The sequence below is a fragment of the Peromyscus californicus genome, unplaced genomic scaffold (genome assembly GCF_007827085.1).
Source record: "Peromyscus californicus insignis strain IS unplaced genomic scaffold, ASM782708v3 Scaffold_24__1_contigs__length_46423439, whole genome shotgun sequence".
NCBI lineage: Eukaryota > Metazoa > Chordata > Mammalia > Rodentia > Cricetidae > Peromyscus > Peromyscus californicus.
In genome coordinates, this window is record NW_026294535.1 from 13,272,217 (window position 1) to 13,296,536 (window position 24,320).

The 24,320-nt window shown below is 41.0% G+C and overlaps 1 protein-coding gene across 4 annotated transcripts in view; it reads left to right on the forward strand.

Moving 5' to 3' along the window:
- Positions 1–24,320, forward strand: part of Cep83 (centrosomal protein 83) — a 113,139-nt gene that overhangs the window by 47,796 nt on the left and 41,023 nt on the right. For 3 of the 4 annotated variants that reach the window (XM_052753168.1, XM_052753170.1, XM_052753171.1), the window contains exons 4-7: positions 1,391–1,483; positions 3,752–3,883; positions 14,788–15,039; positions 17,276–17,407. In XM_052753168.1, coding sequence (XP_052609128.1) covers positions 1,391–1,483; positions 3,752–3,883; positions 14,788–15,039; positions 17,276–17,407 — 609 coding nt within the window. The remainder of the gene's footprint in view (positions 1–1,390; positions 1,484–3,751; positions 3,884–14,787; positions 15,040–17,275; positions 17,408–24,320) is intronic. The other variant, XM_052753169.1, reaches the window with a different exon arrangement.

Sequence of the window (24,320 nt, forward strand, 5' to 3'; positions counted from 1 at the left end):
CCGTGACTGTAGCAGGGCCATGGACCCAGACATGGCCCCTGGCAGCAGCTCAGGCCCAGATGACCCCATGGCCCCGGTGGCAGCATAGGCCACCTAGATCTGTATGGTCCAGCAAAGGCTCAATACAAGGATACCAACATGGTTCTAGGTGGTAGCCCAGGTTCCTGATATCCGCATGGCCCCTGGTGGCTACATGGGCCACAGACATCCATGCAGACTCCAGCTGCGGTTGGACCATGGACCCAGACAGGGTACACAGCAGACGGAGCCCAGATGTCACCATGGCCTTGCTTGGCAGCACAGGTCACCCAGACTGGCATGGACTCAGGGACAGTGTGGCCCTCAAACACCCACATGACCCCAGGTGGTGACCCAGACCCCAGGCATCAGCATAGCCTTCGATGGCAGCAGGACATCACCGAAGACCTGCCTACTACAGCACCACGGACTCAGACTTGGCTCCAGCTGCAGCCCGGACTCTATACTTCTAATTTTTAAGATTATAATATAATTGTATCATTTCCCCCTTCTTATTGAAAATAAATCTGAAGAATTTTCTCTAGTATAACAAATTACTACACCTTGATTTTATTTTTAGAAAATAGACTATCAGTCATTGTATCTAGCACGATAGCCTTAGCTGACAAGTTAATTCTTGACAATCATAAAAGTTATCAGTGATTTTTCTTGTATTTCTTTTGAAACAGGGTTTCTCTGTGTAGCCCTGGCTGTCCTGGAACTCACTCTGTAGACCAGGCTGGCCTGGAACTCAGAGATCCGCCTGCCTCTGCCTCCCAAGTGCTGGGATTAAAGGCGTGCGCCACCACCCCCAGTATAAAAATCATCATTGTTTTTCTTTTTTTTATTAGTCATATTTTTGACACCTCTGATACCAAGATTGAGATTCTTAAAGTATTGTTTTGGGGGTGGGCTGTGTTTATCTTTTTTCTTTCGCCCGTTTTGTGTGTATGCACATTTTTACTTACCTGTGGGAACACGTACATGTATATGCAAGTGCACGTGGAGGCTGAGATTGATGTTGAGAATTATCTGCGATCGCGCTTCTCCCTTATCAGTTGAGATGAGATCTAGGTCAAACCCAGTGTTGACTGATAGAGGCCGGTCTTGCTCATCAGCTTGCTCTCGGGATCCTGTCTCCACCTCTGAGTCTGGAATTATAGGCAGGCTGCCACATCCATTGCTTGTGTGGCAGGTGCTTTAACTGCTAAGCTATTCCCCCAGCCCTGATAAGTTGTATTTAATGATTATACAAATTAACCACCATGTAAAAATGTCTGTAATTAGTACTTGTCTTAGAAGAGACTTTGAAATAGGGAGAATTCTTCTTCATTTTTGTATTTATAGTTGTTTGTATTTCTTTATGTACTAGGTATTAACACCCCAAAAATTGGAATTGGTAAGAGCCCAAATGCAGCAAGAATTAGAAGCTCCAATGCGAGAGCGTTTCCGGACTCTTGATGAAGTAAGTCATTAAGTGGAATAACTGCATTCATCTTTATGCCTCAGGAAAAGCATCCTTCATTTACCCAGACCCTCTGCATGGCAGTCCCTTCTGGTCTCCAGGCCTGCTAGGATTGGACTCCATTATCTCTCTGTTCTCTTTGGTCTCCTGATGTTTGTGAAATGGTGGGGTTCAAGAGTCTGCATTGGTGCTGTATCTGCCTTGAATATTTGTTGGAACTCTTTTGGCTGATTCCTTAATCTCTTGCAGTTCTGCCCAAAGTGTTCCTTCTTCAGTGAGCCCACCTTGACTGCTCCTGTCCCGTTCCCAGCTTACTGCTGCAGCCTGCTTTCCTGCCACTCCCGACACCTGTGGAATTTCCTCACCTCCCTGGTTTAGTTTTCCTGCGCTATCTGTTCTTTCTAATAATGCTAATCTGCTGTGTTATTGTGGCTTTTGTTTTAGCACTTTCAGAACGGAAAAACACAATAGAATGTTTTAGCGCTTCCTTTCCTTAGCATGAAAGGAGGCATTTGATTTTTGTTCACAAGTTCCTAAGAATGGTTCCTAACATACAGCAGGTGAAATGATCTTTACCACCCGAAGGATGGATTTCACGTCAGCTGGATTTGTTGCTTTCCCTGTTGCTTTGATACCCTGACAGAAGCTACTTAGAGAAGGAACAGTTTATTTTGGCTTACAGTTTGAGGGGACAGTCCATGATGGTGGGGAAGCGTGGTAGCAGGATCCCAAGGCAGCTGGCCATGTGGAATCCTCAGCCAAGGAAGCAGAGGGTGATGAAGGCTTGTGCTTAGCTCCTTTCTCTTTTTTATTCAGCTCAGAACCCCAGCACATTGAGTAGTACTGCCTTCACTGAAGGTGGGTCTTCCACCTCAGTTAGCCCCTCCCAGGTGTCCACAGAGGCTAACCTGATCTTGACAGTCTTCCAGAGGTGTGCTTGGAGCCTGTTCTCCCAGATCAGTCTCCATCCTGCCAAGGACAGTCAGTATTAACAGCACACAACCTCCAAAAGAAAAGTACTCATTCCTTTTACTTTGAGTTGAGACCAGAGTTTTTACATTACTAAACGTTTGATAAAGAGAATGGGAAAAGACTGCAGAGAAGCGTATTAGGTACTGCCTACACATTTTATATGCTAACTTCTAAAACATCTATCAGTTCTTACACTCATAAATTATTACTATTTCCTCAAAGTGGAACCCTTTGTGAGATTGGAATAGTCCAAAATACTGCCATTGTGCAGGAAGACTTGCAAAATTCTCTTTTGTAATGATGTATTTATCGATATCCCGATTTTTCAAATATTCCCCTAACAGCAATATATCCTAATGGCAAGGTATCACGCTTTGGGTGTAGATTGAATTTTTTGTAAATAAAATCACTCATACCAGGGCTAGGTATTCAAGTTAAATAAGAGCAGGTTTTAAAATCATAGTAAGTGTGAAATGAACTATTGCAATATTTGATTAAACCTTAAGTTAGTATACTAAGTATTCAAATAACCTTTTTTCTACTTTGATGTTATCTAGTCTGACTTCTAGAGAGAGATAGCTTATACTTTGTTATACTTGTTAAAATCTATCTATATTTAGATAGACCTGGCACATTCTTTACTATTAAGTGCGGAGAGGGAGACTTTTGTGATGCTGCACATTTGTTCCCACAGTGAGAATCAGTGAAGACAAAGCATTACTTGAATGATAATTCATTTTATTAGTCCATTCCAAGGAGCATACTAATCCGTTTCATTTTTCTTTCCTTTTTCATGAGTAAAGTGTGTGTGTGTGTGTGTGTGTGTGTGTATGTGTGTGTATGTGTGTGTGTGTGTGTGTGTATGGCGTGTATTTGCCCTTGCATGTGGGTGTGTGGGCACATGTTGAAGTGCATGTGTGGAGATCATGGTTGATCAGGAGTCTTTGATTATTCTTCACCTTATTCACAAGGCAGGTTCTCTTACTTGAACCCAAAGTTCACTGATTCAGCTAGTCTAACTAATGTGCTCCCTGGTGCTTTCTCTGCCTTCTAGTGACTGCACTTGCTAGTGGGCCTTCAGGTCCACCAAGCAGTTACGTTGGTTGTGGGTGTCAGAACTCCTGAGCAGAAGCGTCGTAACTACTGAGCCAAGTCCCTTGCTCTCATTGACCTTTTCGTTTTCTTTCAGAATGGCTGTTAATAGAACCAAAAATTATGCCATACAGTGATTTTTTGGAGAGGGCACACATTTCACTTATAGATTTTTTCATACATTGCAATCTCTTTGTAATTTAGGAAGTGGAAAGGTATAGAGCTGAATATAATAAGCTTCGCTATGAGCATACATTCCTCAAGTCAGAATTTGAGCACCAGAAGGAGGAGTTTGCTCGTATTTCAGAAGAAGAAAAAATGAAATTTGAATCAGAGGTAAGTAATCAGTTACACTGCTATATCAGAGATTGTTGTAGTGAATACAGTTTTATGATTATATATTTTTATAAGTCCCAAGTTAGAGGTGATTGTGTAATTATGTTTTATTAATTAGCGAGTTATTTGTTTTCTTTCTTTGTCAGCAATTTCTTGTGAGTGTTTTCCTTTGGCTATTTATTTCATTTGTTTTATTTTGCCCTAGCCAGTGGAGATAGATACATCACACAGTTCCGTGATGCCATAGCTATGGAGAGAGAATTTTCTCTGTAAATATTACTTATATGATTCCTTACTTAGTGCTGTCCTCTGGTTAGGAGCAATCACTTTCTAGGTAGCTCTCGTTTCAGCCTGTACCTTGTTGAGTTGCTGTAGATCACCCTCCTCAATTCTTTTTGACAGCCCACCACGGTGTTCCTCCAGCATGTGTTCCTGTCTCATCCCTGTTGCTTGGGGCGGCCATCTTACTCACTTTGCAGTTCGTCTTCTGCTTTTCTAAAACTGTTTTTCCTGTTCACTCTCTGTCTTACTCTTGATGGTTTCATTATGATAAGAGGAACAAGTAGCAATCCTGCTGTAACATTTATAAAACTAGGCTAATCCTCATAGCAGTGCACTATATGCTATATAGAAAGACAACTACATGTTATTTATATCATTGTGTTTATTTGGAATTAAAGTATTCTACCTTCCTTTACCAGTTACCCAATATTTGTAGTGTCTTAGGCATCTAAAAGAGCTAAGACCACAGTATTTGACTTAGACTGGTTTATTCTTAGCAGTGAGCAGTTTCTTGATTGTTCCATCAATTATCTAAACTCTTGATCATTAAGTTCTTTAGCATAAGAGTCCTTGAACATTATGGATATTTAAAAAGGGTTTTTTCACCTAGCTGTTTCTTTTCACAGTTTTAAATGCTTTATTTAGGTTTAATTTCATTTTCATTTAATAGTAAGATGAGTAAAGATTTATTTGAAATTAGGAAGCTGAGGCACAAGATAAGAAACTGTCAGAAATTTCACGAGGTCATCAGCTAGTACAACAATAGAAGTAGGTATGTTAACTTTCATGTTAGAGTTTTAGGTTTGAAATTATCAGTGATTTGAGATTCTTACTCTGATTAGTGGCCACCTAGCTTAGAGTTTGGATAGCTATGAAGAGACACCATGACCACGGCAACTTTTATAAAGGAAACATTTAATTGGGGTGGCTCACTTATTGTTTCAGAGGTTCAGTCCATTATCATCATGATGGGGAGCAGATGTGGTGCTGGAGGAGTAGCTGAGAGTCCTACATCTTACAGGCAACAGGAAGTCGACTGAGACACTGGGCGGTATCCTGAGCATAGGAAGCCTCAAAGCCCGCCCCCACAGTGACACACTTCCTCCAACAAGGCCACACCTCCTAGTAGTGACACTCCTTGTGAGATTATGGGGGCCAATCACATTCAAACTACCACACCACCGAACAACTTCGATTTTGTTAGGAGTTCAGCTGATTGATACTATTTGTGGTTGTAAAAGGCTCCATTCACATCTGTAAGTATGACAGATTATGACCTGTAAACAGTCTGTTGTGGAAAGTACAAATGATTAGATTTCTAGCTTCCAGTGTAGAATGAAGAGTCAGTCTGCTGAGAGCGACTGCTGAGGTTCTGTATGGCAGTGCTCTAGTTCAGACTTTGCTTCGGAAATCAGTCGACCTGTTTACTTGGGGGGAAGTGTGTGTATTCTTCAGAATCGTGATTTTGTTGGCTTTCTTTTGTTTTATTTTTGATGAAAAGAAATGTTGGTCTAAAAATGTTATTTACTAATATAAATTTTATCTAATGAAAGACCAAATATTTAAAATTCAGATATTTTAAGGGATTGTTAGTGTCTAGAAAAATAAGACTTTCTGCTTTTCCCATTTCCCAGCTCTTCACTTATTGAAATACTTCAGTTACTCTACACAGAATAGTACTATATACAGTAAACTTGGTACAACAATTGTGGATTATGAAACAGCAGATATGATTTCAGTTAGGGTTTATAGATTAACGAATGGTTTGGAGATTTCAGTTTGTGATTGGTCAGCCCCTTTGCTTTAGGCCTACAGCTGCACATCACTGTGGAGGCAACCCTGGCAGAACAAGTGGTCCACCTCATGGCTGGAAGGGAAAAGCAAGAGGAAGAGGAAGGCCTGAGGCCTCCTCAGAGGGCACATTTCCATGACAGGAAGGCCACCTGGGTATCCTCTGTCTTAAAAGTTTTCACTAACTCCCACTCACTCCAGAGTGGGGGATAAGCCTTTCACATACTTGTCTTGGGGAAAGCACTGCATATCTAAACTGTAGCCGCTGGTAAGCGGCAGAAGAAATGTTTGCAGCTAGCAGAACTTGCTTGATCAGATTTAAGGTAAGGAAAAACTTGGGAGGGAGCTGCAGTTCTCTGAGTTCAAGGCCAGCCTGGCCAGCCTGGGCTACAAAGTGAGATTCTGTTTCAAAAAAAGAAAAAGAGTTAAGGAAGAGGCTGGCTGCCTCACATAAAAGTTCGAGGTGAGGCGCAGTGCTGACGTGTGGCTGCAGCATGTGTTTAGAGGCCTGCCTAGCTGCAGCAGTGTGTTTAGAGGCCTGCCTAGCTGAAATGATGACGGCGGCTACAGCAAACCACAGACTTTTACAGAAGTGAAACTTCCTTCTGGTGGATGAAGATGCTGTTTAACACCTTAAAGAGAAACCAGTGCCGGGCATCAAGGAACAAACCTACTTTCTAGTCTGGGGCCGATGAAGCTGGGGAAGTTAAGTAGAAGCCTGTATTCATTTACTGATCTGAACATCCTAAGGCCCTTAAGGATTAGGCTGAAATCTGTTCTGCCTGTGCTCTGTAAGAGGAACACTAAAACTTAGATGGCAATATTACCAGTTTATGACATGTTTTCCTGAGTGTTTCAAGCTTGTTATTGAGACCACTGATCAGATAAAAGGATTCCCTTTATATCTTATAGTCATCCCTGTAATGAAATATCCATTATGTAGCCTATGGAGCAAGGAATGGTTTTGGTTTTCAAGTCATATTATTTAGGAAATATAGGCCACAAAACTATTCTTCCCATCGGTAATTCGTGTGGTAATTCTGGGCGGAATAAATCAGAAACCTTATGAAAATAATTCTCTATTTGAGTGCCATTAAGAACGTTTGTGATTCATAGGAGGAGATTAAAATAGTAACGTTAACAAGAGTTTGGGAGAAGTTACTTCTAGTCCTCATGGATGACTCTGAGTGTTTCAAGACTTCAGTGGACATAGGACCTGCAGAGGTGACAGAATTAGTAAGAGTGCTCAAAGTAGAACCTGAGGGCGTGACTTCCTTTTTCCAGTTTCACACTAAAGCTTGAGTAGCTGAAGAACTGCTTCTTACATAAGTAAAGATGGTTACTGCCCCTCTGTGGTAGGGATCGAACCTCTTGCAAGGTCGATTAACACTGCTACTGGATCACACCTTCAGTCCAAGAAAGTGGTTCTTGAAATGGAGTGGGTCTCGTGGCAATAAAGGGTTGACAGTATTGTATCAGCTAAGTTGGTAAAACGGTGGCAAGATATGCGAGATTGACTCCAACTTGAAAGATCTACTGTAGGTCAGAGGCTGTCAGATAGCCTAACATGTATATATATAATATATATAGAAATGTCTGTCCTGAAAGAGTCAGTTGATGGGGCTAACATAATTATTGCCTCGGTTTAAGAAATCCCCGTAGCGCCCATCCATTAGCAGTCAGCATCCTAATCAGGCAGCAGCCATTAACATTGATGTAATACCTTCTGAAGAGTTAAGAGTCACTTAAGGGTGACTGTTGGCAGTTCTTAGCAATGTAGTATGTTTTCAGTAACACACACACACACACACACACACACACACACTAGTTTTTAAAAAGATAAATACTATTATACCCTGGATAGACTATAGTATAATAGAATTTTTTTGTTGATGTTGGCTGTTTTTGCTTGTTTGAGACAGGGTTTCTCTGTATAGCCCTGGCTGTCCTGGAACTCACTCTGTAGACCAGGCTGGCCTCGAACTCAGAGATCTGCTTACCAGGATTAAGGGCAGGTGCTGATTTTTTTTTTTCTGTGTAATGAGAAACAAAAAAATAATTGTGAGACCTGCTTTATTGGAATAATTTGCTTTACTTCACCATCCTGAAACTGAATTTAATACATATTTTATTAAAGCCTCATGCAATACTGTGTTTTTACTCTATACAGATCAAAGCAACTGACTACTCCTTAGTGTGTTCATTTTTGACAGATTCTTTAGGAATTTTTTTAAAATTATGCACTTTATGTGTATGAGTGTTTTACCTTTATGTATGTTTGTGCACCATGAGTGGGCCTGGTGCCTGCAGAGGTCAGAAGAAGGTGTTGGATACCCCTGGAACTGGATTGCAGACAGTTGAGGGCTGCCTGTGGGTGCTGGGAATTCAACTCATGTCCTTTGGAAGAGCAACAAATGTTTTTAACCACTGAGCTATCTCTCCATCCCCCTTTGGAAAATTTTAAAGGTTTTTGTGAGGACTTCAGGAATTCGTATGTCCTCATTTATAGCACTAAGAAGAATACATGAAATAAACATGGAAGATGATGTCTTCATTTTTATGAAAATGATGTTATGCTTTCTCAATACATTTGGTTAAGTCTGAAAACTTAGTAAGGATGAAATGCTGATGCTGCGTTTATAGTCATTACTCTGAGTTGAGGAATTGGAGTTGAGATTTGCGAGAGGCCATGACAGTGAACTTGAAGGAGAAAGAGTATGAGAGCACACTGGTCCTTTACCTTGTAGCTCCTGAGTTTTTAGTTGATTACTACTTAGAGCCTGTGTGTGAGGAAGCTATCTATGCAAAGCCAGAGAAGGAATGAGAATGGGCCAGGCAAAGCAATACCCAAGAGTTCACATGGAACTGATCAAAATTTACCTTTACATCAGCCAGCCAGGATGGAAAATCTCTTAATGTATGATGCATCGAGTTAGCTCTAGACTAACTGCTCTTCTGGTTCTAACAAGTGTTGTAGAATATTGTTTTTAAGATAGTGTTTTTCCGTATAGTCCTGGCTGTCCTGGAACTGGCTTTGTAGACCAGGCTGGCCTTGAACTCACAGAGATCCACCTGCCTCTGCCTCTTGAGTGCTGGGATTAAAGGTATGGGTCACCACTGCCTGGTAGAATATTATTTGAAGGTGTGCTGCATTCTTTTATGTTGCATTTGTTTAACTCTGTGAAGCTGTGTTACTGTGCCTGTCTAAAACACCTGATGGTCTAATAAAGAACTGAATGGTCAATAGCAAGGCAGGAGAAAAGATAGGTGGGGCTGGCAGGCAGAGAGAATAAATAGAAGGAGAATCTGGGAGGAAAAGAAGAAAGCAAGAGAACAAGGAGAGGAGGACGCTAGGGGCCAGCCACTGAGCCACCCAGCCACCCAGTCAGCCATGGAGTAAGAGTGAAAGTAAGATTTACAGAAGTAAGAAAAGGAAAAAGCCCAGAGGCAAAAGGTAGATGGGATAATTTAAGAAAAGCTGGCAAGAAACAAGCCAAGCTAAGACCAGGCATTTATAAGTAAGAGTAAGTCTCTTCAATGTGTTTATTTGGGAGCTGGGTGGTATCCCTCCCCCAAAAATGAGTTAAGAGCAAAAACAACCAACAGCAAACAAGGACACAAGTGAGTCTTGAAAAATCAAATGTTTGGCTGTCTTAACTCTATCCTAGGACAAAGATTCAAGAATATAAAGGAAATCAAAGAACCCAGTACTAAACAATTAAATTGAGGGTCTAGCATCCAGTGGAAAACAACTGGCAGCTAACAAGTGATTTTACATTTAAGGAAGAACTTATGCCAATTCTCTGTAATATTTACCAGAAAGTGGTAGGAGTACTTTCTAAATCATTCTGTAGGACCAGCTTTATCTTAATACCAAAGACAGTCCCTCTGAATAGTAGAGTACTCCCACACCCTGCCCTGGTGTCATAGTGGGCATGCAGGGAGCCTAGCCTGGGCTTCCTTCTTCACCAGGCAGCAATGAGATGCTGTGTCCTTACCTGCTTGTGTTTCATCAGAGCAGCAATAGGAGAGTGTAAGCTTTACCATCGTTCAGTGATAGCAAGGTGACTACACTGTCTTAAGGTTTCTGTTGCTCTGAAGAGACACCATGACCATGACAACTCTTGTAAAGACAACATGTAATTGAGGTGACAGCTCACAGTTTCAGAGGTTCAGTCCATTATTGTGGTGGACAGTGTGCAAGCAGACAGTGCTGGAGAGGTAGGTGAGTGTTCTACATCTTGTTGGAGACAGGAAGTGGACTGAGATACTGGGTATGGCCTGAGCATATATGAAACATCAAAGCCCACACACAGTGACATATTTCCTTCAACAAGGCCACACCTACTCCAACAAAGCCACACCTCCTAATAGTGGCCACTCCCTTTGGGAGCCATTTTCTTTCTAACTGTCACACTTTCAACAGTGATTTTATAAGAAGCAAATTAAAACAAATTTCAGTTTCAATTCAGAGTCACAATTTCTTGACTATTCAAGATTTAATTGAAATAGTCTTATATTTAATCTTATATCAAAACCAAGAAAGTTCCAAAATTAAATGTAAGATAGCATTAGATGCAAACATTGAGTTGACTGATAGTATACTCTATCATTGTCTGATAATAAAGGATTTAGTTAAAAATTAACCAAACTGGGTATGATGGTACATGCTTATATTCCTAGCACTCAGGAGACTGAGTCAGGAGGATTAAGAGTTCCAGGTGAGAGGCTGGGCCCAGTGGTTAAGAGTGTGTATGTTCTTATAGAAAACCTGAGTTTGGTCCCCAGCAGTCATGTTGGGTGGATCACTACTCCTGTGACTTCAGCTCTAGGGGATCTGACACCTTCTTTTGGCCTCTGGGCAGGCACCTGTACTGAAGTGCACATATCCACACAGACACACATTTACACATGTAATTAAGAAATAAAAAAAATTTTTAAAAGAGTTCAAGGTGATCCTTGACTGCATAGTTCAAAGCCATCCTGGGCTTTGTGGGATGATCTTTTCTCAAATAAACAAGAGTTGAAGGACATTGTTTATAGAAGAAAGGTAAGAGTGACAGCATTCTCACAAGCTGAAGGAAGTATAGGAGTAGCTATAAAATACTGAGAAACAAAGCCTAGGCACTTGATTCTAGAGTCTGTTCGCTTAACCATTTCTGTATGCTACAGCATAAGGGCAGTAAAAGCAAAGATGGATAGAGCAGTTAGGTACACTACCTTTCCCTATGTGTCTCGGGGAATTGAATCGATACTACTGTCCTTTGTACAGAAAAGCAACTACTCTTGGTAATTCCTGATCTGTTTCTGTCCATTTCTTCTACTCTTAGAAAAGTAAAATTGGTTAATACCGAGCATTGTCTTACCTGTCCAGCAAGTTTTTATTCTAGAGGAGAATGAAGTAAATGTGAATGTGACTACAGTACAGGCAGATTTGGATAGAAGTCAGAGAAGAGAAATTAGAGAAAGACCTTTGGAAATGGGAAGGAAGAATTGAGATCAAAACAAATGAAGGACATCCAGGAAAATGGCATGTGAATCTGATTAAAAGTGCAAGAAAAAGAAAGAGCTGCGAATGTGTCCAAAGTCTGTGGCCAGATGAATGAGCCAGGAGTGCGGTTATGGCAGTGATTGAGTGTAATAGGGTCCTCTTCTGCTGAACTGTACATATGTTTACTACCTAAAATAGTGCTGGAGACAAAGTACTTAGTATTTATTATGCAAATGAGTAAATGAGTGCAGTAACTGGGAAGCAGTGGTCACCAGTTTGGCCAGGAAGGATTTTTGGTAGTGAATTCTGGTTGAGGAATTATAAATACAGAATTTCATCTTCATTGCCATTTTAGTTGTTGCTTTGGCTACCGTTCCAGGTATCATAGAGATGCCTCTCACGTACCAGCTGTGTGGCCTTATATTTAAATGGGCACTGCAAGAGAATAAATAGTGTTACTACTGACTTTATCTTACTTGAGGGCACCGTTGTCTATACCCGTGTTAGACCTCCTGACCTAGATGAACCACCCTACCATTAACAATAGCATATTGTTATTTGCAGCTGGGAATGTGGGTTAGTGGGAAATGATCCTCTACCATGTGCGTGACCCTGCACTTGGTCCCTACCACTGCCCAAAACAAAATGTTTGTCTGAGTAACCTTAGGCAAGTGCCAAACAGTATCTTAAAAATCACCCAGCCTAAGCCCATCGTTTAAACTGAAGCTGGGATAAAAGTAATGAACCAGGGCTGTCTAAGACCCCTTAAATCAGTATAGGCTAGCACCACAGCCCTTGATCGCCTTCTGGCTACAGCTTGAAGAGGAGACCCTATTGCTGAAGACACCACAAATTTTTGTCGTGGGACTTGAGGCGTCAGGCTGGTACTGACAGGAGCTGGAAGGTCCTCACTGAGGACTAGTTCTCACAGCACTGGAAGGTGCCAGGCAGGCTGCAAGGGGAGAAAAGTGACCAGCAGTCCCACCAGCTGTAAAGCCTGTGAACCACAGTAACCACTGACCCGGCAGGACCCACCACAGTGCAGCAGTGGCACTTATATTGGGGTACACCAACAGGCATCCAGTTGGGCCGAAGGCCTGTCCGGTAGGAGGGAACTCATGCCTGGTACTGTAAACCCAGAAAGATCTCACAGCTGGAGAGGTCATAGATACCCGAGGACAACCTACTACTGATACTTTTCTAAATTAATGTAGCTTTCAATTATTCTAAATACCTTTAGCCCCATAGAGAAGTACACCTCTCATTCTTGATCAAAAAAGCTTCTTTTGCAGCAGATGGAGGACGCTATACAGGTCTGTGACTGTCAGAACGTAGAGAGCATGTGACTGTGGTGTGCATGGGACATCTACAATACAACCTCTATACCTAAGGCTCACGGAGCATCATGGACGAGGGGGTGGAAAGGTTGTTAGGACAGAGAACCAGGACAACTGCTAATAGATAGTGTCCTCTAGACATGTCAGGGGGACTGCACCCACGAACTCTCCACAGTGTGGTTGCCTGCACATGATTATACCACTCAACATGCCAGTCGATGGCGGAAATTTTCACAAGGCTCCACCCCTAAATGGAGAGCTACAGGCAGTCAGTGGCTGCTGAGGGAGGAAGAATCTGGTTTTTCCAGAGATGAGAGACCCTGGTAGGTTCCAGTTCTAAGTGGTCAGCCCCAAATCCATGTCCATATGAGTAACAGTAACTGGCCTCAGTAGGTTGTTTGTGTGTATGTGTCTGTACACTTACAATAATTATAGAAATAATAGTTAGAAAAGGTCGTGAATTTGAGAGAGGATGGGGGAAACACCGGAGTTGAAGAGGAGCTAGGGATGGTGAAAATCATGTAAATACAGTGTGTTTATGGATGACATTCTTGAAAAGTTCGCTTAAAAGTAATCTGACTTACTACAGTCATATAGTTGCAGGAGGAAAGAAATGAAGAATAAATGTGGTCCAAGAACAAACCTGAGGAGAATTGTTCTACACAACTATGTAGTGGGGAATAGGACAGAGATGTGGATTCGTTATGCTCTTTTCTATTTGTTTGGTGGGGTCTTTTTGGGGGGGAGGGAGTCCGCACGGTTCTGGGAATGAAACCCTGGGGTTTTGGCATACTGAGTGAGTGTATCACTGCGCCCTCCGTTGGACTTTTGACGTTTACCTTCATGGATGAGTTTTCTGGGAAAAGTATGTTTACATACTGGGTATTTACATCGTTATGCCCTGTTAACATCTTTAATCTGTCGTGTACAAAGTCAGACTTGGAATTCCTGAATTATAGGGATGAAAACGATCAGAGAGAGCCTCCCCTGGCGTTTCGAAGATGAGGAAACGCCCTGTCGAAGCCTCACACTTCTTTGCTTTATTGAGAGCTCTGCCAGCTTTGTCTCTGTCCCAGAGCACTTCTTTAGTATCCTTTTGACTTAGAGTGAGCCCCGAGTGTTCATTTTGGTAAAATAGCCACGGGTCTTGCTTTTTGCAGTGGTTCATTTGGATAATAAGGGATAACCCCAATACAGAGAAAGAATAAAATAATTGCTCGTGTGGCAGATGTAGTGACACGTTGTAGAAAACTAGGAGATCCCCAAAGGGTGGTCTGTTCTCAGTGCCTTGTCCCTAATCCTGAGCAGCAAGGGACTCAGAAGGCTCTGGGTGTTAGGAAACCATTGGAGCCCCCTCACTAGGAGCATGTGGCATCTGGCAGCTTGAGTTGTTATGAAGGAGAAGATGACTTGTATCTCCCCTCTCATTCCTCGGTGACTTGTGGTGTACTCTGGAATAGTGAACATGAGAAAGAAGACCTAGAATATCATTGCAGATAGACATTTAATAAGCTCGGCTTTCACTTTACAAGTTCATTCACTGTATTTGTGTTTATTTACACAGATTTTGTGTGGATTAGTTGCTCTCAAACAGATGATTTATTAGCCCAGACATAGCCAAAGAATTAACTGTCACGTAAGGAGAAACTTGGGAGTGGTCATTGGATTGGCCTAGCATGAATTCCTATCATGGACTTGTGTTTTAAATAATCACTTTATGGTAGTATTTACAATTTTGAATTTTAGTCAGCAACTGATTAAGCCCTGTGCCAGACACTGGGGGGAGAGGGAGAGTCGGAGAAAGTCCTTGCCCTTAAAATTGAGTCATGCTGAGTACAAAGTGAAGAACGTGACATTTTAGATTTTTTTCTCTTTTTCCTTCATTTTCGAACCTGAGCTATCATGTTGTGCAATTTTTAATTTTAATTTACTGACTTGTAAAGCATGTTCATGACTGAACATTCAGTAATTTAGAGCTTGTGTGCTTCCTTTTGAATTACTAGGCTGCACGGCTGGAGAAGGATAAAGAGGAACTGCATAACCAGCTGCTCAGTGTCGATCCCACAAGAGACAGCAAGCGCGTGGAGCAACTCATTCGAGAAAAAACCCATTTGCTTCAGAAATTGAAAGGGCTAGAGGCTGAAGTAGCAGAATTAAGGGCTGAGAAAGAGAATTCTGGTGCGCATGTAGAGAATGTCCAAAGAATACAGGTGAGGCAGCTGGCGGAGATGCAGGCTGCACTCAGGTCCTTGGAGGTAAGGTTTTAATTGCTTCCCAGTAGAGCATGGCCTACGTTCTCAAGTGCGCGAGACAAGCCTTTGGTTGTTAGAGTGTAAACACATGCTCGCCCATCTAATGCTGACGCAGTTGTGTAGTCCCAAGTGTACGTGGAAAGAAGAGAGGTTGTGATTCCTCCAGGTAGCTGGCTGTGCTACTGCATTAGGAGGGGTAGGCACTCTTTGGGAACCATCATCTGAGTGAAATGACTTACCTCTGAAAATGAAGAATAGCAACATACCCCCAAGTTTTTCAAGACTAAAGTCATCTGAAAACATAATGAACAATTACTTTTTTTTTTTTTTTTTTTGGTTTTTTGAGACAGGGTTTCTCTGTGTAGCTTTGCGCCTTTCCTGGAACTCACTTGGTAGCCCAGGCTGGCCTTGAACTCACAGAGATCCGCCTGCCTCTGCCTCCCGAGTGCTGGGATTAAAGGCGTGCACCACCACCGCCCGGCCGAACAATTACTTTTGAAATTATAAATTTCTTATACTAAAGTTTAAAAATCTTAAAATCATAAATCCTATTTGAGCAGACATAACACTACATATAACTTACATGCTTCTAGCCAAAGTGATAAAAGTTAGCTGGCTACTAATGCATACTAATCTTTACTGAATTATTTCCCTGAGTTCAGTAGAGAAAGAAAATGTTGGCAGAGCCACACCAGGACCGCTGGGAGGTGTCACTTACGAAGACTCGTAGCTTCCGTCTTATTCAGACATGCTTTTGCCTCTTAGTGCCTGGGGCCTAAGATGGAGCCGAGACTTCATGTTTGTCAGAGTTGGGTTTTCTTCCTTTGGGATAGTTATGCAATAGTTGAACTAGAAGGAAATTATAGGCACATGTTCATAGTATATCCAATTTCAAAATACAAAGTGATGGTGGAGGGCAAGTAACATGGAGTACTTTGGTAAGTTGTGAAGAGGAGAAGATTTTGGGTTTTTTTTGTTTGTTTGTTTTTAGGGAAAGGTGAAGTCTTTGTTAGTACTTGTCAGAATTAAACTTGACAGTATCATTGGACCTTAGACATAAGCTAATTAACAGTAAGATTGTTTAGGTTGCCATTTCACAGTCCTGCACAGTGACAGTAAGAGAAGTATTTGCAGTTGAATGTAGTGTAGTGTATAGTCCCAATGTGAACTTTGACCAAGATTATCGAGAGTGATTATTTTCAGGATAAGTTGAATGATGACAAAGATAGATGGCTCATTTGTGACATTTTCAGATTAGCTTGCACTTAGTTTTTTATCATTTGTCAGATAAAATGAAAAATAAATACATAACAGCAGATATTTTTCTTGGAGAAAACAATATTCTGTTGTTGTACACAAAGAATTTAATTTTATATTTGAAGAGAATAATTGTTGTTCCCTGAGTTATTTGCTGAATACAGTCCTTATTTAATACAGTAAACATGCGTAGAAAATAGAAAACTGAAGTTTATCCCGTAAGTGTAAAAACGCTCTCATTTCATTTATCTCAATTAGAAATGTTTATTAAAGCTTTTACTTTTTCCTCTCTGCTAAAAGAAAACACTGAGTATCACTTTGAGGACATTTCTGTCAATTTAGAGACTTCAATAAGAATTTAATTGTGTGGTAAGGTCAAAAGCTTTTTTGCTTGTACTTCAGGAGGCTCCAGGACAGTTGAGAATTTTCAATTTTTGTCTCTATCTGTTCCTTTAGAAAAGAATTCCCCATTGATTGTGGATTTTCAACTGCTTTATATTTTTTCCTTGGTGTGTGCAGATATGTATTGAGTGCCTGTGTAGCACAGCACGTGTGTGGCGCTCAGAGGGTAGCTGGTAGGATTGGTACTCGCTTTTTACTGCTTAGGTCCTGGAGATAACTCCGATCCTCAGGCTTGGCAGCAAGCACCTTTTACCCACTGACCTGGGACTGGGCAGCCTCCTTTCCTGTCTTCGAAAATGCTTCTCCATAACTTGTGGACTAGCAAGTCTAGAAATGTTAGAATTACGCCAGCATTCCCATTCTGAGGTATTAAATGAGTACTCTGAGTACTTTCTCTCCTGAAAGAAGAAGATGGGAGTTCGACAGGTCGGTTGAGAAAACTGTTACTTTGGGACATGTTAGTTGTTGCTTAAATTCTGAGTCATTATTTTGTGTTTGATTACATATACATTGTATATAGTGCTTACTTTAGTGTAATGTGAACGATTATTTATAAATTTCAAAATCTTTTGTCTTCAAGGCCGAAAAGCAGTCAGCTAAACTGCAGGCTGAACGCTTAGAGAAAGAGCTGCAATCAAGCAATGAACAGAACACTTGTTTGATCAGCAGATTGCATAAAGCGGACCGAGAAATAAGTACGCTGACCAGTGAAGTGAGTTGCCGTACTTTGCTTCATCTAGAGAGCCTGAGATTACAGTGATGGAGCAGTTTGCTGTTTGAATTCTCTCTGTTGAAATCGTTTTAGCCCCTCACTCTGTCTTTGAACTGTGACAGACCTCTAACTGGGGTCTGTGTGCTCGGCCCACGCGGGGCTCGGTGTGGCCTGGCTCTTTCGCCCTTCCTCAGCAACCAGCACCCTCTCCTTCCTGTTCGCCCCTCCTCCTCCCTCACCGACCGCCCTTGAGAAAGTTCACTCTTCCTCAGGGTCTTTGTGTGCCTGCCAGGAACTTTCCTCACATAGTTACATTTATCTTGCTTCCTTCCTTTCTTTATTGTTACCTAATAGAAGAGGCCTGCCTGCCTTGTCTTAAAAATAGTGAAATAGTATCTTTCATCTTCTGCCTTACTCTTTGTATTCCTAACCTATAAGACGAATTGCTAGACGGTCTTATTAATAAAACCCGGAGCCAGATATGGGGGTGAAAAACCGAGAGATCAGAGGAACAGGACAAGTCACAGACAGCCTCACCTCACCAACACCTCAGTCTCTAAAGAGACCTGTTTCCTGTCTACTCACGCCTATATGCCTTTCTGTTCTGCCATCTCACTTCCTCTCTCCGCCCAGCTACATCACTTCCTCTTCCTGCCCAGCTCTGTCACTTCCTGTCTGTCTATACAGACCTCCAGATCTTTATGGTTAAGTAGTGCTGGAATTAAAGACGTGTGTCACCACGCCTGGCTCTGTTCCCAGTGTGACGTTTGAATTCACAGAGATCTTGATGAATCTCTGCTTCCCGAATGCTAGGATTAAAGGTGTGTACTGTCATTGCCTGACCTCTTTGTTTACTATAGTGCCTGGCTTTTTTTCTCTGATCCTCAGGTAAACTTTATTAGGGTGCACAATATATTGGGGACACAATACATCATCACACTAACCTGCTCTGTTTTTCTTCATAACTTTTTTAAAAGAATGGTTTATTTATTTATTTTATGTGCATTGGTGTTTTGCCGGCATGCATATCTGTGTGAGGGTGTCGGATCCCCAGGAACTGGAGTTACAGACAGCTGTGGGCTGCCATGTGGGTGCTGGGAATTGAGCAGCCAGCGCTCTTGACTGCTGAGCCATCTCTGCAGCCATCTTCATAGCTCTTAATACCATCGGATCTATTCATTTTTTATTTTAAAAAGATTTATTTATTTTTATTTTCTGTGTGTGCCTGTATGTATTGTTTTACTTGTGTGTCTGGTGCTCAAGGAAGCCAGAAGAGGGGTGTCAGGTCCTCTGGAACTAGATTACAGATGGCGGTTAGCCACTTTGTGGGTTCTGGGAACAGAACCTAGTCCCTTGCAAGAGCATCAGTGTTCTTAACCACTGAGACATCACCCCAGCCCCCACTTGTTTTTGTGTTTTTAGATATCTCCTTCCCACTTTTTCCTTTAACCAATGTCAGCTCCATGATATCAAGGACATTGCTCTTATCACTATAGTACTTCTAGCCCCTGGGAAATCACATTCACATGGCAGATACTTGTTAATATTTCTTCAGTAAGTAATTTTAACAACATAACTTGCTTTTAAATTATCCTTAAAAATGTAATTTGAATGTTCTTAAGTCATTTTTATGCCATAAAGTATTTCTCAAATTCAACTTTTCCCTATCACATGCAATATGTATATATAAGGAATCTCAAAACCAGAAATAAAATAGCAATGATAAAAATAGTTAATGAAGATCAAATTTGTGGTTCCACAGTCTGAATTCATGGTAGGTTTTGTTTTTTAATTAGCTCTGTGACTTGGTATATCTCTTCTTGAAACTTTGATATCTACCTCCATAAATGTATCTGTGGAATTGTGGAAAATTAAGTGAGGTATTGTACATGAAGTGCTTACTATAAGGTCTGACAGATACTTACTAACATACTATGGTTTTTAGTCTTTGGACTTTGAAAGTAAGGTTGGTTTCCAAATCAGTGAAGTCATTTTATGTCTAGCAGGGTAGTTATATAAAACACCCTAAAAGCCAGGATAGCTCCCAGGTTAAAAAAAAAAGTATTCTCTGTAGCCTAGTAGAAATGTCTATATTTAAAGGAATTGTCTGGTCATTATAGATTCTTGGCCAAGAATTTTCTGAGATGGCTCATGGACAAGGTGTTGAGTGAGAAGAAAGAAAGTGTTCTGTTTAGTGATGTTTTGTCAGCAGAACTGAGGGGTCATGGGTCCCCTGAAAATAGAATGCTTACTAGGAAGTTAGACAGTTTATACATGTGACTGTTCTCTCTCTCTACCCCAACCCCTATCCCTACTAGTCCCTTTCTCACAGTCATACTTTTGGTTTTGTTCTGTGACCCATTTAGTTTAACCAGGGCCATCTGTGGGGACCCATGGATTGGAACTATCCACTGGAGACCGATAGGATCATCAGTGGGTATGCAATTGAAGGCAATAATTCCACCTCTTCCTTAATCTGTCAGTACCAAATAGTTGAGCGGTGAGTGATAGGCTCCTGAACTCCCCCATCTTACCTCTCAGCCCATTCTCATGGGGACAGTTCAGGGACCTCCAGCTGCTGGCAGTTTGTGATTGCAGTGCCTGTGTTGCCTGCAAGATGACTATATTTCAGCTTGGTCCTTCTTTTCACCCCCTCTTCCTCAGTGTTCAACTGTAGAGGGGATGGTGTAAGTGTCTTTTTATAGGTGGACCTCTAATCTGTCGCTTATACTCAATGCAGCCATGAGTCTCTGTATTCACCACCATTAACTGGAAAGATAGGCTTCTCTGATTAGAACTGTAGTAGCGTTTGTCTGCGGGCACAAACGTATTTATTTAGATGCCAGCTTGATGCCTTACCAGTTTTGCTAAACGACTCTCTTTAGTTCTGCCTCAGGGTTTATGATCTCCTCCACCATGGGTTTTTGACTAGGTTCAACAGTACCATGCAGTACCTCCTGTAGACTGGGTCTTAACTAGTCAGAAAGCAGTTAGTTACCCCATAGCAGTGGTGCCGCTGTTGTACAGTGGGCACATCTTACCTGAGGGTTGGGTTTATGGATAGTAGGATTCACCTCTAGGAAGACACTGATGCCCGTCCTTTTGCAGCAGCCGACGTAACACCTTCTGGGACTATGAAAACTAGGTAGCAGGGAGGAAGTTTTCCGCTCAGTTCCCGCTTGATTTCTCTATACCATGCATGCATGGTGTGTGGGACCTTTTGCAAAAGAGCTTTACCTAGTTCTGGTAGGCAGCAGGAGGGAGTGGTTTAGGAAGAATGAGAAGAGGGGGCAGAAAGAATGTCAAAGCTTGGGCCCTCCCTGACCAATAACTCATAAGGACTTACTCCATCCCTGGTACTGGGGTTTTCTTTAGTAACCCATGGCCTTGAGATCAGTTTTTCAAGCCTTACAAGGTACCTCCCCTAGAATTCTTTTTCCCCCAGTTAATAGGTTTCTGTATAGGTGCTTTACCTCCTCTTTGTTTTAACCTGGGGCCATGTAACAAGTTGTCCATCTTAGTCTCTTTCTGGTCATGCAGCCTTGTGACCATTTGACTTCTCATGTAATTTCATCTACAGAAAACAAATGTGCTAATAACCCAGCTTAGAACATTCTTGTTACCATTTTTCATACAGTTAAACTGGCATTCTGTTTTGGGAAATTAGTATAAGTGTCACTTTGAATCTTTTTAAAAAGTTTTGTGATAAAATTGGATTTTTTTGTGCTTGAAATACTGAGGCTGTAATTTTAGATGCATTGGATGTCACCCTTGGAAGATAATCTACTCAATTTTTTTTTTTTTGTTTTCTATTAAAAGCCAGCAAGATGGTTCAGTGGGTAAAGACGCCTATCTTGAAGGTTGTCCTCTAATCTCTGTACATGCGCTTGGCATCTGTATGACCCTTCCTCCAATTCATACATGTAATTTAAAAATTCACACTATTCATACTACAAGGTATATGTATGTCTAGTGGCCTTTTATTTTTGTTTCAATTTATATGTAGCATACAGGTTGTTTTGTTGCTGATGTTTCATTTCGTTCACCTGACATGAATGATACTGAAAGTAAGTAAAACTAGACAAATAAAACATTTGTCTATCTATTTATTTATTTTGAGGCTGCTCTCATTATGGTGCTCTGGCTGTCCTGGAACTCACAATATAGACCAGGCTGGCCTCAAACTCACAGATATCCACCTGCCTCTGCCTCCCTAGTGCTGGGATTAAAGGTGTGTGCCACCACACTCAGCTACAAACAAATGGTTAAATATACACACATATATACATTTTCCTTCTCTTCCCTTCTCCCCACCTCCTTTTTTGTGATACTAGGAGCAGAAGTTATGTTTTTGTGCGTTCTAGACAAGCATTCTACCAATGAACTACATCCCCAACTATAGCTATTAATATTTTTAATTTTAGATATTATCTATTAGTTTATAGGGTTAAATTTAGGTTATGTTTCGAAATTACACCATTTTGGACTAGGTAATGAAATACAATGGGAAATCCCTGAGCTTTGAATCAGATGAACATATTTTGAATCCTAACTCATTCATTTTATTTTTTATTTCTAGTGTATAATTAAATGAGAAAGTAAAGAATAGAGATTTTATTTTTTTCCCCCAGAGACTGACTGTGTAACCTTAGGCAAGCTATTTCATAGCTTTAATATCCCGTTGATTTCATTGGGATCCAATTTCCTAAGTGCATCAAGGCCTTTTTCTGTTGATCACTAAGATCCTATAGTATAAACCCCACTAGAAGTCAAGTAATGATGTGGCCTCTTCCTGACTTAGGTCAGCAGATATAGACCAAATGTCTATAGTGATAAGAGTATAGCAAAATTTCAGTCCCCATCTAATCAAAACAGATACAAAACACAAAGAAGAGAACTCAAGGTTTTCTTAAAGTCCTATACACATTGTTTTCAGTTTTGCTCAATACCATTTAACTATCCAGTATATCCAGTAGTTTGTTTTAGATCCAGTATCCTGACTGGGTTCCTGAAATAACTGGAACTGGAAATGCAGCCACAGGGCATGGGTATGCAGGGCTTGGGTAGGGGTGGGGGTGGGTGGGGCTTTTGCACCGGTTTGCCCTAGTTCTCTGCCTCACCTGGGTACTGACCTCTTCTGCGTTCTGTACACACACCCTTCACCATTGTTCTTTCTCTTCTCAAGAATAAACGGTGTCTCCTGTTCTGCTGAATGAAACCAGCAGTTTGGTATTATTTCTCTACACTTGTTTATTAGCACTTTGCTGAGACTTGCCTGTGTTTTTTAAGGCATACTTGAAGTAGTTTGCATATAAATGGAGTATTCAATATATCCTTCAACTTTAGACAAAGCAAGTTTCCTCTAAAATTTTATGTATAAAAGGATTGCAGGAAGGATAATTTTAAAAATATTTCTAACGTGAGTGTCACAGTTTTCTTTGCAACTTGAAATTTTCATCAACATCTTGCAATCCTAGCAAATGGCTGTTTGCAATGCAAAGGAACACCTGGGGTGTGTTTAACTAAGTGATTTAAATTTGTAAATGTTAGGCTTTAGAACAAAGCTTTGCCAGTGTCAGTGGCTCAGATTAAAGGCATTATCATAGGTGACCTAAAATGATGTCCTTAATGATATTTCACATCCAGTGAAGAACATTATGTTGCTTCATGAGGTTTTCAATCTTCGGAAATCTAAGTTAGTTACAGAAAACCATCCCTCAGAATTGTGATGATCGAGCTAAGTTAAGGAAATCATATCACCTCAGAATTTAGAGAAAGGTCAGAAGTTTAATATCATCTCTTTGGAATTTATAGCCAGAGCTTCTGGTGTGACACATTTTTTTATACAACTCTCTTGTTTCTCCTATATATTATTTTCTCAGGTTTTTGTTTTGTTTCAGGATTTTTAAGGTTTACTTGTTTGATATGTATGAATGCTTTGTCTGCACATATGTAAGTGTGTCATATGTGACTTGTGCCTATGGAGGTCAGAAAGAGGGTATTGGATCCCTTAGATATGGATTTATAGACAGTATGTACCACCATGTGGGTGCTGGTACTGACCCTGGGTTCTCTGAAAGAGCAACAGGCGCCAGCTCCCTCCGTTTATTTTGTAGATTTTTCTACTTTAACAGATTGTGAGTACCTATAAAATGCCTAATACTGCCATTTAAAATTCTGTGTTAGTGCAACTAGCTTCTGTGTTATCAAAAGTGTAAAACAAACCATGATTGAAAAGGCCAGACTCTGGCCAGCAGTTTATTAAGACAAAGTAACTTAGCTTGGTAAAGATGGATGGGACAATGGAGCTCTTGAAGTTGAGGTTTCTAGGTTTTTTTAGAGTTTGGAAGCCTGAGTACAAGGAATATAATGGCCATGCATTAACAGCAGAAGTTAGGGGTATTTGAACTTGTCTCTGTGTGCGTGTTGGAGTGGAGGACAAAGGTCATGGTCAGCTGTCTTCCTCGGTGGTTCTCCACCTTACTTTTTGAGACAAGTCTCTCTTGCTAGCCATAGCTGGGTTGGCTAGTCTGGCTGCCTGGGAAGGCCCAGGGAGGGTCTGTCTCTGCTGCCCTAGCTCTGGGATTACTTCCTGGCTTGCTGCCACACAGTTTTCAGTTTTAACATGGGTCCTGGGGTTCACATTCAGGGCTTACACAGTTTACTCCCTAAGGTCTTCATCACCCGTTTTCATGTTTTTAATATTGCTTTTAGTATTTTATATTTAAATATAAAATATATTTTAGAAATTTAACAATTACTGGTTGTGTAAGTAAATCCATTCTTTTAAGATCATAGAAATGTGACACCAAAGAACAATTTAATCTCTATATATTATAAACAAGTAAATTCCTTGAGCCTATATAATTTAACAACATAAGTAAGCCTGTACCCGGCCCTGTTGAAATTGTTT